Raw genomic sequence first — 13,612 nt, 5'->3', positions numbered from 1 at the left:
AAGCTCGGTAACGGGCAAATTAAGGCAGCGTTATTCTTTCCAGGGCGCTTACCCCTTCTATTGTCTTCATAAACCCCCTCCTGCAAACACCTCTTGCCGTTTTACAAAAAATGAGAGAAACCGACTGAAAGGTTTGGGCCGTGGGAGGGGACACGTCCGTAGGTAACTGGCCCTGTGACCTTGAGCAGGTCGCTTGCCCAGCGGGAGGTGGTGCTGAGGTTTCTTTCCGTTCGAATACTCAGCCCAGTTCAAGGTCACGAGTGCTCAGCGGCCGCTAGAACTGGGTCCCGAAACTTCAGCGCGTGATTCCCTACAGCCCTGGTTCCGAGGGGAGTAAGGAAGAGGTTCGAAGCGCGCGCCCCGCCTCCCCGGCAGAGACCGGGACCCGGCCGGCGAGACATGGGCGCCCGAGTTCCCGGCCAAGCTGAACTACGGTGTCCGGGAAGGGCTGCTCCGCCCCTCGCGAAGGCTTCCCTCCGCCAATCACCACTTGAGGCCAGCCCGGCCCATCGCCGGAAGGAGCCGTTGCCCCGAGTAACTGCAACTTCCGGCTTTCGGAGTTTGGTGGCGGTAAAGGACATGAGTAAAGGCCGGGCGGAAGCCGTGGCGGAAGGTAACGGCCGTGGGCGCCGGGAGACCTGGGAGGAGGGCGGGCAGGGGTCGGTTGAGGGAGCCCCTCCCTGCCTCGTCTCTCTCCGTAGCCTGCGGGATCCTGCTGAGGTACCTACAGGAGCAGAACCGGCCCTACAGCGCCCAGGACGTGTTCGGGAACCTGCAGCGGGAACACGGACTGGGCAAGGCAGTGAGGACCCTCTCCTGGGATTCCTCCCCTGGGACCCCTCGAATCAGCCTGGGTTCCTCCCCTCCCGAGGCTGCCATTCTAGCCTTGGGCTTCCTAAGGCTCTTCGGGCGCTTCCCGCATCATTGGTGACATTCCCCAGCCCGGGCGAAGTCACTCCCCCGACTTCTCCTCCCCCTCCCCTCTGCCAGGCGGTGGTGAAGGCGCTGGACCAGCTGGCCCAACAAGGCAAGATCAAAGAGAAGATGTATGGCAAGCAGAAGATATACTTTGCTGACCAGGTGAGGGAAACGCGCAGATTAGCACGTGTGTGAGAGTCCGGCATTAGGTGAATCAGTCCCTGGTATGAACTCTCTTTGGGAGAATTGAAGCATCCTGTGAAATTCACCGGTCTTAGGCCATTAAAAGGGTCCCAGCCAGCCTTGAAGTCAAAGTGTGGACCCCCTTTGCTGTCATTCCAAACTTCACGAGATTTCCAGACATGAAAAATGATAGAGGACAGAAGATCCTGAGTTGTTGCTATCGAGGTCCATTTATCCTTGGAAGTTCTTATTCCCAATCATCTAGATGAGAACCACCGTCTTCCAAATTATTTTCCTTCTGTCTCCACCCCTTTCCGTAAACACATGTGACATTAACTTGGTATCTCCAGCCCAGACCCCCCGACCTGGCCGCCTTTCAGGCCATTCAGAATCAACATTGCCAAAGTAGAATGCCTCATCTCTCCCCTAAACTGGCTCCTCTTGTATTCTTCTCCCTTAATGGAATCACTCTTCACCCAGGCCAGACTGGGGAGTCATTCTTTTTTTCTTCTTCTTCTTTTTTTTCTTCTTTTTTTTTTTTTCTTTTGGCTGCATTGGGTCTCAGTTGCGGTGGGGGGCTTAACTGTCCCCCGCCCACCCGCACGTGGGATCTTAGTTCCCCGACCAGGGATCCAACCCCCGTCCCCTACATTGGAAGGCGGATTCTTAACCACTGGACCACCAGGGAAGTCCCTGGAGTCATTCATTCATTCGTTTATTTCTGCATTGGGTCTTCGTTGCTGCGTGTGGGCTTTCTCTAGTTGCGGCGAGTGGGGGCTACCCTTCGTTGCGGTGTGTGGGCTTCTCATTGCAGTGGCTTCTCGTTGCGGAGCACAGGCTCTAGGTGCGTGGACTTAAGTAATTGCAGCACGTAGGCTCAGTAGTTGTGGCTTGCGGGCTCTAGAGCGCAGGCTCAATAGTTGTGGTGCACGGGCTTAGTTGCTCCGTGGCATGTGGGATCTTCCTGCACCAGGGATCAAACCTGTGTCCCCTGCATTGTTAGGCAGATTCTTAACCACTGCGCCACCAGGGAAGTCCGTCTTGTAATCCTTTTTATTTCTGTAGGATCAATAGTAATGTTCACAGGCTCCGGACGCGCAGGCCCAGTGGCCATGGCCCACGGGCCCAGCCGCTGCGCGGCATGTGGGATCTTCCCGGACCGGGGCACGAACCCGTGTCCCCTGCATCGGCAGGCGGCCTCTCAACCACTGCGCCACCAGGGAAGCCCCCCGGGGAAGCATTCTTAACTTCCCTTATTTCACATGCCTAGTCAGCCATCAACTCCAGTTGTTTTCCTCTTCTTGAATCCATCCTCTCTCCTTTACCAGCTGCCACCACTGCTCTAGTTCAGGTGCTCCTCATCTACTGCAATATCCTCCTAACTCCTGGCCTCCTTAAACATATCTTAAACATTGCAGCCAGAATAATCTATGTACGTACAAATCTAGTCATGCCGTTTCCCTACTGAAAACTCTAGTGCTCCCTAGAACAGATAAAAGGCACTTGGAGACCTGGCCCCAGCCTGCCTCTAGCCTCTCCTGTCCCTGTTATTTTTCCATTCATCAATACTAGACCATTTAGATGTGTTTTACTCCTGTGGCCTTTGCTCACTGTCCTTCCCCTGCTGAGTTTTTGAGTCCCTTTTTTCTCTTCGCCCGGCTAACTCTTACTCATCCCTTAGGATTTCACGGAGGCATCACCTCCAGAAACCTTCCCTGAATGCTGTGAGCTAACTGCCTTCTTCGGGCACTTACCTCTTTTGAGGCATACTCTATTGTAATTGTCTTTTCACTTGTCTCCCTCACAAAACTGAAGCTGTTCTGTCTGGGGCAGACCCCATTTCTCCTCTTCCTTTACTCAGTAACCCCACAGGATTTAACATCCACTGTCAAGGCTAATTATCCTAAAATAGGTTTCATTATATTACTGCTCTATTGAAGATCCCTTAAAGAAGTTGGCAAGATTTTTTTTTTTTTTTTCTGTAAAGGGCCAGTTAATATTTTTATGCTTTGCAGGTCAGATGGTCTCTTGTCCCAGTTACACAACTGTCACTAGTACTCAAGTCTGCCACTGTAGAGCAAAACCAGCCATGGACAATATGTAAGCAAGTGGATGTGGCTACGTTTCTATAAATTTTTTTCAAAAACATGCATCTGGCAGGATTTGGCCTGCTGGCTGTAGTTTGCTGCCTCCTGCCCTCATGGTTTACCTCACCTGAATGTAGAGTCCAAACTGCCCGGGCTGGTATTCCCAGCCTTTCCATTCTGCTCCCCATCACCACTGACAAGACCCCGCTGAGCCCCAGCACAGGCCTTTTCTAGCTGCTGGTCTCATGGGAGGCGTTCCTCAGACTTCACTGGTATCCTTTATCTAAATACCTCCCACCATGCCTCTTCACCTGTCCAGATTCTTCCTATTGTGGAAACCCGTAATTAGGTAGCATCACCTTGAGAAGAATGTTCCTTTACTCCTTCAGCCCAGTGAGTGGTTTTGCCAGTAACCTGAGAGGTATTTCTGTCCTATTATTCAGTATCCTGAACCTCGAAACCCCTTGAGGACAAGTATCAGGTTTCAACTTGTTCTTTTACAGCTTTTTGAGTGGACTGGTACTAAACTGAATGACTGCCCCGAAGTACCCTCTATCTTCCCAGGCCCTCTGGAGGGTTGGGGAGTCCCAGATTCTCGAGTGTGTATGAATGTTGCCCTCCCAAATGTGGGTTCCCTCCTTGTTTCTCCCATCAGCCTGCTTCTACTTTTCCTTTTGTCTCTGGCAGGAACAATTCGACATGGTCAGTGATGCTGACCTCCAAGTCCTAGATGCCAAAATCGTGGCCCTCACTGCTAAGGTGCAGAGCTTGCAGCAGAGCTGCCGCCACATGGAGGCTGGTAGGACTGGGCAACCCCCAGAAGGTACCCCTAGTGTCAGGGTCAGTCTGAGGTCAGGAATTACCAAGTGAAGGGTTTGTTGACTGCAGTGTTGTCTTCTTGCAGCAAAGATCCCTTTGCTGGGCTGCCATAGGCATTACCTTAAAATCAATGTCTAACAACTAACGGCTTTTGAAGACAAGTGGGCAAGACAGGCATTTGCCTTCCCTAGTGTGAGTACCAGTATACGGTTCCCACACTTCCCTTTACTCTGCTTCTTTAGCTGACTACAGCTAACAGTCTGCCCCAACTCATTCCCCTCCACTATTTGTAGATGGGGAAGGAAAGAAAACTAGAATAAACTGACAATTCTGTAAGCCTTAATCCCTCTTGAGGATTTCCAGAATATGGGACCCATTCTGGACCCTGTGTATAGAGCCCAGAGCAAGGTGGAGGCCTGGTCTCCTACCTCAGGGTAGCCAGTGACCTCTCCGAGGGATGTGGTTTTAGAGCTGAAGGAGTTAACTAGTGCCCTGACCACACCGGAGATGCAGAAAGAGATCCAGGAGTTAAAGAAGGAATGTGCTGGCTACACAGAGAGACTGAAGAACATCAAAGCGGCCACCAACCACGTGACGCCAGAAGAGAAAGAGCAGGTGGGTGGGGAGGGAGTGTGGAGCAGGGAGGGCTGCCCGTGCAGGTTCAAAGCGAGGAGGGTTGACCCCAGCGGCTGCTGTGGGGCTGAGGGGGACAGAGGAACCTGTTTCCCTGTCTAGGTGTACAGAGAGAGGCAGAGGTACTGCAAGGAGTGGAGGAAGCGCAGGAGGATGGTAAGTGCGGGGGAACCCTAGGCAGGCCCTGGACGGCGGCAGCCACCGGGGAAACAGCTGCCCCGTATCATGGACCCGTCAGGCCTGCCGGGTACTGCCCACCTGAAAGAGGGCGGTTTTGTTTCTTGTCAGGCAACAGAGCTGTCTGATGCAATCCTTGAAGGATACCCCAAGAGCAAGAAGCAGTTTTTTGTAAGTGGCGTTCTCCCTTCCTTGCTCCCCTGGGGCCTGCGTCCAGGGAGGTCTCATTCGCTTGTCTCGCTGCCCCCCCAGGAGGAAGTTGGGATAGAGACAGATGAAGATTACAACCTCAAGCTCCCAGATCCCTGAGGCCCTCCGGCAGGCCTGGAACAGAGATGTCCTGGACTGGCTGCCTTGTTTAGGTCGGCTTTGTTGTTGCTCCTGCTGCTGTCCACTTCTGGGCACACACCAAAGTACTGGGTGGAGCGCTGGTGACCCAGAGAGGATGGTTTCGCTCGTTTCATCATCCACGTTTTGACCGCCTGAACTTAAGAGTTAGATGGGGAACAATGCAAAAGGAAAGCATTTGGCAATATTTATTGTAATATAATTTGATATAAAAATATTTAATTTCCTCTGGATAATCAAACCTCCCAGATATCAAACCTGAGGAAGGCAAAAGAGAGCTTGGGGGACAAGGGCAGAGAGAGGCTACTATGCACAGCATGCAAGGAGCCCAGGACCTCACCCAGGACTCTCCTGGGCTCTACACTCCAGGAGACCTTTAGAAAATCTTCTCTACCCACCTTCACCCCACCCCAAGTCCTGGGAGAAATGCAGGCAGCCCTGAGATGGTAGAGACCCACATACACTTGACAGAGAGCCTGGGAGTGGTCTTGAGGCCAATTTTCCAAAATTGTAACTTTAGCAAAATTGCACTGTTGGTGTTTAGAAAAATTAAAAAATTTAACACGTAGTGTTGTGTCACATTTGACTTTGATGTGCAGTGCTACTGCCTGTGGGGACACACACAGAGGGCAGGAGTGGGTGAGGAGGTTGCTTCCCTCCACCACCCAGAGTAGGGGGCAAGGGCAGGAACCTGGCAGCCCTGCCCTGAGCTGGCCAGAGAAAGCTCTGGCCTCACCTTGGGCTGACCAGGCAGCCCTAGCCTAGGCATGAGGCCACCTTTCACCCTTCATGGCTGTGAAAGTATTTGCCCTTACTCCTTTCTTCCCATCCAACTACTGCCAAAATGGCCAAACTTAGGCTAAATGTTGCCAGAGAGACCAAAACAGGCAAACAGTAGTTACCAAATATGAGCAGAAATCTGAGGCTTAGAAAAAGGGAGAGGCCAGGAGCTTTTTAGGGTTCCCAGAGCAGACCCCATCCCGAGGACTTCTATGGGGAGGGGGAAAGACTAGGCAGGTTTGAGATCTATGGTCAGTATAATAAATTAATCAAAGCTTTCATAATAACCTTCCCCCCTCCCCAGCCCCACTGAAGATGGGGCTGAGGGGGAGCGGGGAGCTGGGGAGCCAAACACTGAGGAGAAAGCAGCTGACTGGTGTGCAGTGTCACAGTCCAATCTCATAAGCCCAGTGGCTCCACGGCCAAGTAGGAGACTCAAGGCCTCTTGTTGGCTGTTCTGCAGGTTCCAAGAGCTGGTCAGTAAAGCTGGTTCTTCAACTGATGTAGAACACCAATCACAATCTCCCGTAGGGTCTGGTAGGGGCAGCAGAGAGAGAGAGAGAGCATGCTCAGGGAGGGCACAGGGCCGCTCAGTGACGCCTGCCTGAGCCAGGTGTGCTCTTTAGAGTACAGTTAAAACAAAAAACCTGGGAAGCACTGATGTCTACAGTTTGCAAATGCCCCCAAAACAGGATGGAGTCAGTCAGGGATGGAGAGATGCATTACTGTGTGATAAAGCAAATACAAAAAAGGTTAATGGTAAACTTTAGGTGGGGGATATATGAGTGTTCATTATAAAATTCTCTCAATGCTGCAGTATGTTTACAGTGTTTCACAATAAAAATGCTGGGACATGCTTTCAGCTGAAAGCATTTCCTCTAAGATCAGAAACAAGACAAGGATGCCCACTTTCACCACTTTTATTCAACACAGTTTTGGAAGCCCTAGCCATGGCAATCAGAGAAGAAGAAATAGAAGGAATCCAAATTGGAAAGGAGGAAATAAAATATCACTGTTTGCAGATGACACAATACTAAACATGGAAAATCCTAAAGATGCCAGCAGAAAACTAACAGAGCTCAGCAATGAATTTGGTAAAGTTGCAGGGTATAAAATTAATGTACAGAAATCTCTTGCATTTAAGTATCAAAGAAAAATTAAGAAAACAATCCCATTTACCATCACATTAAAAAGAATAAAATACCTAGGAATAAACCTACCTAAGGAGGGAAAAGACCTGTACGCTGATGGAAAGAAATTGAAGATGACACAAACAGATAGAAAGATATACCATGTTCTTTGACTGGAAGAATCAATATTGTTACAACGACCATACTACCCAAGGCAATCTACAGATTCATTGCAGTCCCTGTCAAAATACCAATGGCATTTTTCATAAAACTAGAACAAATAATTTTAAAATTGTATGGAAAGACAAAAGAACCCGAATAGGCAAAATAATCTTGAGAAAGAAGAACAGAGCTGGAGGTATCATGCTCCCTGGCTTCAGATTATACTACAAAGCTACAGTAATCAAAACAGTATGGTGGGCTTCCCTGGTGGCACAGTGGTTAAGAATCCACCTGCCAATGCAGGGGACACAGGTTCAGTCCCTGGTCCAGGAAGATCCCACACGCTGCAGAGCAACTAAGCCCGTGTGCCACAACTAGTGAGCCTGCGCTCTACAGCCCACGAGCCACAACTACTGAAGCCTGCGCGCCTAGAGCCCGTGCTCCACAACAAGAAGCCACCACAATGAGAAGCCCGCGCACCGCAATGAAGAGTAGCCCCCGCTCGCTGCAACTAGAGAAAGCCTGCGCGCAGCAACAAAGACCCAAAGCAGACAAAAATAAATAAATAAAACAAAAAAAACCCAGTACAGTACTGGCACAAAAACACACAGATCAATGGAACAGAATACAGAGCTCAGAAATAAACCCACACACTCATGGTCAATTCATCTACAACAAAGGAGGCAAGAAAATACAATGGAGAAAAAACAGCCTGTTCAATAAAGTGGTGCTGGGAAAACTGGACAGCTACATGTAAAAGAATGAAATTAGACCATTTTCTCACACCATATACAAAAGTAAAACAGATTAAAGATCTAAATGTAAGACTGGATACTATGAAACTCCTAAAGGGAAACATGCAGAACACTCATGACATAAACTGGAGCAATATTTTTTGGATCCATCTCCTAAAGGAAATAAAAGTGAAAATAAACAAATGGGACCTAGTTAAACTTAAAAGCTTTTGCACTGCAAAGGAAACCATTGACAAAACGAAAGGACAATCTACTGAATAGGAGAAGATATTGGCAAATGATATTACCGATAAGGGATTAATATCCAACATATATAAACAGCTCATACAACTCAGCAACAAAAAAATAACCAAGGAATTCCCTGGCAGTCCAGTGGTTAGGACTTGGCACTTTCACTGCCGTGGCCCGGGTTCTATCCCTGGTTGGGGAACTTAAGATCCCCCAAGCCACATGGTGTGGCCAAAAAACAAAAGCAACCCGATTAAAAAATGGGCAGACGTGGGGCAACTAAGCCTGTGCACCACAACTACTGAAGCCTGGACGCCAAGAGCCCGTGCTCTGAAACAAGAGAAGCCACCGCAATGAGAGGCCCATGCACAGCAACAAAGAGCAGCCCTGCTATCCTCAACTAGAGAAAACCGGCGAGCAGCAACAAAGACCCAACGCAGCCAAAAATAAAATAAATTAAAAAAAGAAAAAAGGCAGAACTGAATAGACGTTTTTCCAAAGAGGAAATGCAGATGGCCAACAGGCACACAAAAAGATGCTCAACATCGCTAATCATCAGAGAAATGCAAATCAAAACCACAATGAGGGACTTTCCTCATGGTCCAGTGGTTAAGAATCTGTCTTCCAATGCAGAGGACGCGGGTAAGATCTGGTCGGGGAACTAAGATCCCACATGCCGCAGGGCAACTAAGCCCAAGCGCCACAACTGCTGAGCCCATGAGCTTGAGCCCATGCGCTGCAATGAAGAAGAACCCGCATGCCGCAATGGACCCAGCGCAGCCAGAAAAAAAAACAAACAAACCACAATGAGGTTATCACCTCACGTCTGTGAGAATGGCGATCATCAAAAAGAACACAAATAACAAATGTTGGTGGGGATGTGGAGGAAAGGGGACCCTTGCACCCTGTTGGTGGGAATGTAAACCGGTGCAGCCACTGTGGAAAACAGTATGGAGGTTTCTCAAAAAGCTAAAAATAGAGCTACCATATGATCCAGCAATTCCACTCCCGGGTATATATCCAAAAAAAAAATAGAAACAGTAATTCGAAAAGATATACGCAACCCAATGTTCCAGCAGCATTATTTACAACTGCCAAGATACGGAAGCAACCTAAGCATCCATCAACAGGTGAATGGATAAAGAAAATGTGGTGTATATATATACAATGTAATATTACTCAGCCATAAAAAAATCAATGAAATAAAGCCATTTGAAGCAACATGGATGGACCTAGAGATTATCATACTAAGCAAAGTAGGTCAGAAAGAGAAATACAAATACCATATGGTATCACTTATATGTGGAATCTAAGTATGACACAAATCAACATGTCTACGAAACAGAAACAGACTCACAGACACAGAGAACAGCCTTGAGGCTGTGGGGGTGGAGGAGGCAGGGAAGGGAAGGAGTGGGAGTTTGGGATTAGCAGAGGCAAACTTCTGTATATAGGATGGATGCATAAACAACAAGGTCCCACTGTAGAGCACAGGGAACTATATTCAATATCTTGTGACAAACCATAATGGAAAAGAATATGAAAAAGAATATATATATGTATAACTGAGTCACTTTCCTGTATGGCAGAAATTAACACAACATTGTAAATCAAGTGTACTTCAATAAAATTTTTAAAAGTACCAAAAAAACCCTGCGAAAAACCGAGATGAATGGATAAAGATGTGGTATACACACACACACACACACACACACACACACACACACACACACACACACTGGAATACTCCTCAGCTAAAAAGAAAAATGAAATTTTGCCATCTGCAGCAACATGGATGGACTTGGAGGGCATTATGATAAGTGAAATAAGTCAGAGAACGATTCCACATGTAAGTGTATGACATTACTTATATGTGGAATCTAAAAAAATACAACAAACTAGTGAATATAACAAAAAAGCAGCTGACTCACAGATACAGAGAACAAAAGTGGTTACCAGTGGGGGGTGGGGCTGAGGGGCAATATTGGGGTGGGGGAGTGGGAGGTACAAACTACTGGGTGTAAGGCTGCAAGGAAGTATTGTACAACATGGGGAATGTAGCCAATGTTTTTTGTAATAAGTGTAAATGGAGTGTAACTTTTAAAAATTACATTTAAAAAAATGTTGGGAAACAAAAAAGTGAGAATCTCAGATACAAGTCAAGCCTCAGAAAAAGCAACCAGGCCTCAAAATGGAAGACTCAGTGCAACCATTAACACACTCTCCATTACAAATAATAATTAGAAACCCCATGGAAAGCTACTTTAGTGGGCCTGGGGGTGGGGGCCAGGAATCTTTCCAAAAACCCCAAGTAAGCCTGCTGCAAGTGATCGGGGCTTACTTGCTGGGCGGCCGAGGGGGAGTGCCTGAGGCTGCCATTACTTGCCACCATGTGGGCGAAACAAAGGCCGAGAGCTAGGCCTTGCATTAGTCCTTCTTGCCAAATGAAACCTTAACAGGAAAAACTGGGCTAGAAAGCAAAGGGGGAAACAACTGAAAGTTGTAGAAATATCCTCAGGAAACCTAAAACCTGCTACCCTGTCTCTCTAAACAAACAATGGCTTGGGCCACTGTGCCTGAGGGAAGACCCCCAACCCCGTGTCCACTGCTGCCCCATACCTGAGGCTTACAGTGCTCCTCAATCCAGCTGAAGACACAGGCCGACAGCTCCTGGAAGCTGGCCACGGAGATAGAGGCATTGAAGGACTGGAAGAGGGAGTCCATGATGCCTTGAAACACGTTGAACTTCACCTGGTCCGAGACCTGGTCCTCCCCCTCATGGGGGTTGTCCTGGTGTGCCTTCACAATCTGCTCATAGTTCCTGAAAGCGAGCAGACCAGGGCTAAGGGGCTGCAGCAGCTCTATTGGCCCAGGGAGAGTAATAGCGCTACCCTACTACTCCCCCGGGAAGGAGATTCCCAGAGAGCCTTGGGGAGGTATTCAACATCAGCTAGATACCGCTTCTCGGTCAGAAGTGGCGACCCACCCTCTCCAGCCTTCCCTTCATTAATCCCACAGGCGTTTCCAGAGTATCTGCTACAGTTGGGATAGAGTCCTGCCTACCACATGAGAGAGTGAAAATATTATCTGATGTGACCTCCGAACAAAGCGAAGGGCGTGAACTGAAGAGGCCTCAGAGTCCCCTCAGAACCAGAAGCCCTGGCTCCCCCAGCCCAGCACCCCCCTTACACTTTCATGATCTTTAGGGCCATGACGTCCTTGCGTAGCGTGGATACCTCCTCCTCCTGCTTTTTCTTCTCCTTGTGCAAAAACTGGATGTAGTCAATGGCTGGAGTGGGGGAGGGAAGAGGGGGTGGGCACAACCAGAAGGGCCAGGCTGATTGTGCTTCCCCTTCCCCCAGATCCCACCTCTCCTGTTACAACCACCCCACCAGGGCCAGGCCAAAAGCGGCTCTGAGGCGCTAGCCTTCACAGCCCCTTTGGCTCCAAGCCCTCCAGTGCTCTCCTGGCCATACTCTTCTGCAGAACGATGGCCTTGCTGAGCTTTTGGGAGCCAATGGAGAAGTCCTGCTGCTGACAGGTGGGAACGATGGTCTGTAGGTCATCATAGCCTCTCTGTGGAGATAGCAGGGGACATGGGTTCCTTAACTGAGGGGTTAAGGCAAATGGGCACAAAGTTTTTCTTCCATGATACCAAGTTCCATGCTCACTCACTCAAAGGGAGTGGGAAGGAGGGAGAAGTTCATGTCCAGGGCCTAGACTAGCTGCCCCCAAGCCTGCTTGGGACTGCCTGACGGGGTCAAGGCAGAGTGGACCTGAAGCGTGCAGCGCCCTCCTGCGCTGGCTGAGGTGCAGGCCTCCCCAATCACCTTGATGGCATCCCTCCTCTTCTGCTCAGCCTGAGTGTGTGCTCGCCGCCGCCGGTCCTTGTAGGACTCCTTGTAGGATTCCTGGTGGTAATCGCTGTCCTCGTCATCTACGCTCAGAGTTGGGGGCAGGAAGAGGTCATTCTGGGGCCCAGTGGGGCCCATCTAGCCCACTTTTCCCCAGCTGGGAAGAAGAACCTGGTGCCCAGAGATGACAGATAGATACAAGAACCTAATATCCCAGGTGAGGTGAGAGATGGCGATACCCTGCTTTTAGCACTAGGGTTCCAGCGCCTCCACGTGGATGGCTGGAGCTGCCCTGTCTAGGAAAGATACTAAAATGAAGTTATTTCTGGTTCCCCCGAGTGGGGGAGACGTTGCTGCCTACCTGTGTTGGGGACAGAAGAGGCACTGGTGGAACCGATGCTATTAGCTCTGGAAACTACACTCCCCTTGCGGGTGCTTTCTACAAAAAGCCCTGGAAAAGAGAGGCCCCAATCACTAAGGGGTAGGATAGAGGGAGGGGCCCTGCTAGGCCCTCAGACACCTGTGGGCATAATGGCTTCCTGGGCCTTAAATACTGACCTCTCCCCTTCAACCCAGAAGTCAGCCATACTGGGCCACCCACTTCCTGTCGTGCCATTCCGCAGTGCTCCTGTCCCTAGTGTCTACACTGCTCCACAGGCCTGCAGTGATACCTCCTGGCTCACAAAGTGGCATCTGGGCGTGATGATGGTGAGTGACCAGCTGTCACTACTTCCATCACGTCCCTGCTCCAGAACATAGGGAACTAGGTGTAACCCTCGGATGCTTCCTGCCCCTGTCCTCCAGCTCCTCCTCCCTCGCTGCTCAGGCCCGCTCAGCTCAAGGGCAGTGGACTATGCTCAGGTGTGGCTGGCAAGGCCACTTAAATCTATAGAGCTGAAATGGGAGTGTCCCTCCAGAGCTGAAGACGGTGGGGGAGGCACTCACCGGGGTCCAGGCTGTTGTCGCTGTACGCATACTCGACCTGCGGCACCGAGCAAGGGAGAAGCCCGTCATACCTCCGCCCCTGCGCGCGTGTACATACACACACACACCCCTGGGATGCGCGGGCAGCCGCAGGATTCCCCCAGAGCCAAGAGTGACTAGGCCGCGGGAGCGCCGCCCCTCGGCAGGACCCCGTCCGCCCACTCCACACCCCCAGCCCTCCAGCCCCGTCCCCTCACACCCGCGCGCACACGCCTCAGTTGTCTTCCCACCTTGGCACACGCGGGGTGAGAGCTGTCTTCTCTGCAGCCCCGGGGCCCGGAAAGCGGGGGAAGCTCTGGGGACTTCAGGGAGTCCCCTCGTCTTCCGGACCCCCTACGTGCACGAGCCCGACCCGCCCTCCCCTCGCCGGCGTGCGCGCCCACGGGGCTTGCCTTGACCCAGGGGTCCTCCGGAGAGGCGCCCGGCTCCGTCATCTCCGACCCACCGAACCGGAAAGCTGCCCGCAGGCTGGCCCCCTGCGGCGAGGAAGCGGCGAGGCGCGCCCACGTGACCCAAACCCACCAACCCGCGGCCCAGAGGCGGGGGGCGGGGGC

The 13,612-nt window shown here is 50.6% G+C and overlaps 2 protein-coding genes across 6 annotated transcripts; one reads left to right on the top strand and one right to left on the bottom strand.

The window, feature by feature from the left end:
* Positions 1–536: 536 nt before the first annotated feature.
* Positions 537–5,733, top strand: PSMC3IP (PSMC3 interacting protein). Of its 4 annotated transcripts, XM_007102129.3 has the most exons (8): positions 537–613; positions 702–802; positions 991–1,080; positions 3,876–3,987; positions 4,477–4,622; positions 4,743–4,796; positions 4,929–4,988; positions 5,070–5,733. In XM_007102129.3, the coding sequence occupies exons 1-8, from the start codon at positions 580–582 to the stop codon at positions 5,124–5,126; spliced, it is 654 nt and encodes a 217-aa protein (XP_007102191.1). In that variant the 5' UTR covers positions 537–579; the 3' UTR covers positions 5,127–5,733. The 4 variants fall into 4 exon arrangements, with proteins under 4 accessions (XP_007102191.1, XP_007102193.1, XP_007102194.1 ...); XM_007102131.3 differs by lacking the exon at positions 4,743–4,796; XM_007102132.3 differs by lacking the exon at positions 4,929–4,988.
* Positions 5,070–13,557, bottom strand: MLX (MAX dimerization protein MLX). Of its 2 annotated transcripts, XM_007102127.3 has the most exons (8): positions 13,451–13,557; positions 13,020–13,056; positions 12,436–12,525; positions 12,051–12,157; positions 11,697–11,796; positions 11,410–11,509; positions 10,840–11,041; positions 5,070–6,479 (listed from the first exon to the last, which is right to left on the bottom strand). In XM_007102127.3, the coding sequence occupies exons 1-8, from the start codon at positions 13,490–13,492 to the stop codon at positions 6,423–6,425; spliced, it is 735 nt and encodes a 244-aa protein (XP_007102189.1). In that variant the 5' UTR covers positions 13,493–13,557; the 3' UTR covers positions 5,070–6,422. The 2 variants fall into 2 exon arrangements, with proteins under 2 accessions (XP_007102189.1, XP_007102190.1); XM_007102128.4 differs by lacking the exon at positions 12,436–12,525.
* Between the last annotated feature and the right edge of the window lie 55 nt (positions 13,558–13,612).

The sequence above is a fragment of the Physeter macrocephalus genome, chromosome 14, assembly GCF_002837175.3.
Source record: "Physeter macrocephalus isolate SW-GA chromosome 14, ASM283717v5, whole genome shotgun sequence".
NCBI classification, from domain to species: domain Eukaryota; kingdom Metazoa; phylum Chordata; class Mammalia; order Artiodactyla; family Physeteridae; genus Physeter; species Physeter macrocephalus.
The sequence above is the reverse complement of the archived record's forward strand: the minus strand, read 5'-3'. Positions and strand labels throughout refer to the sequence as shown.

Excerpts from the sequence above, each read along its gene's own strand:
- PSMC3IP (XM_007102129.3), top strand. The coding sequence starts at position 580 with ATGAGTAAAGGCCGGGCGGAAGCCGTGGCGGAAG. Across the intron at positions 1,081-3,875 it reads AGATATACTTTGCTGACCAG|GAACAATTCGACATGGTCAG; the intron begins GTGAGGGAAACG and ends TGTCTCTGGCAG. Across the intron at positions 4,623-4,742 it reads CGCCAGAAGAGAAAGAGCAG|GTGTACAGAGAGAGGCAGAG; the intron begins GTGGGTGGGGAG and ends TTCCCTGTCTAG.
- MLX (XM_007102127.3), bottom strand. The coding sequence starts at position 13,492 with ATGACGGAGCCGGGCGCCTCTCCGGAGGACCCCTGGGTCAAG. Across the intron at positions 13,057-13,450 it reads CGGAGGACCCCTGGGTCAAG|GTCGAGTATGCGTACAGCGA; the intron begins GCAAGCCCCGTG and ends TCGGTGCCGCAG. Across the intron at positions 6,480-10,839 it reads AGGAGCACTGTAAGCCTCAG|ACCCTACGGGAGATTGTGAT; the intron begins GTATGGGGCAGC and ends TGCCCCTACCAG.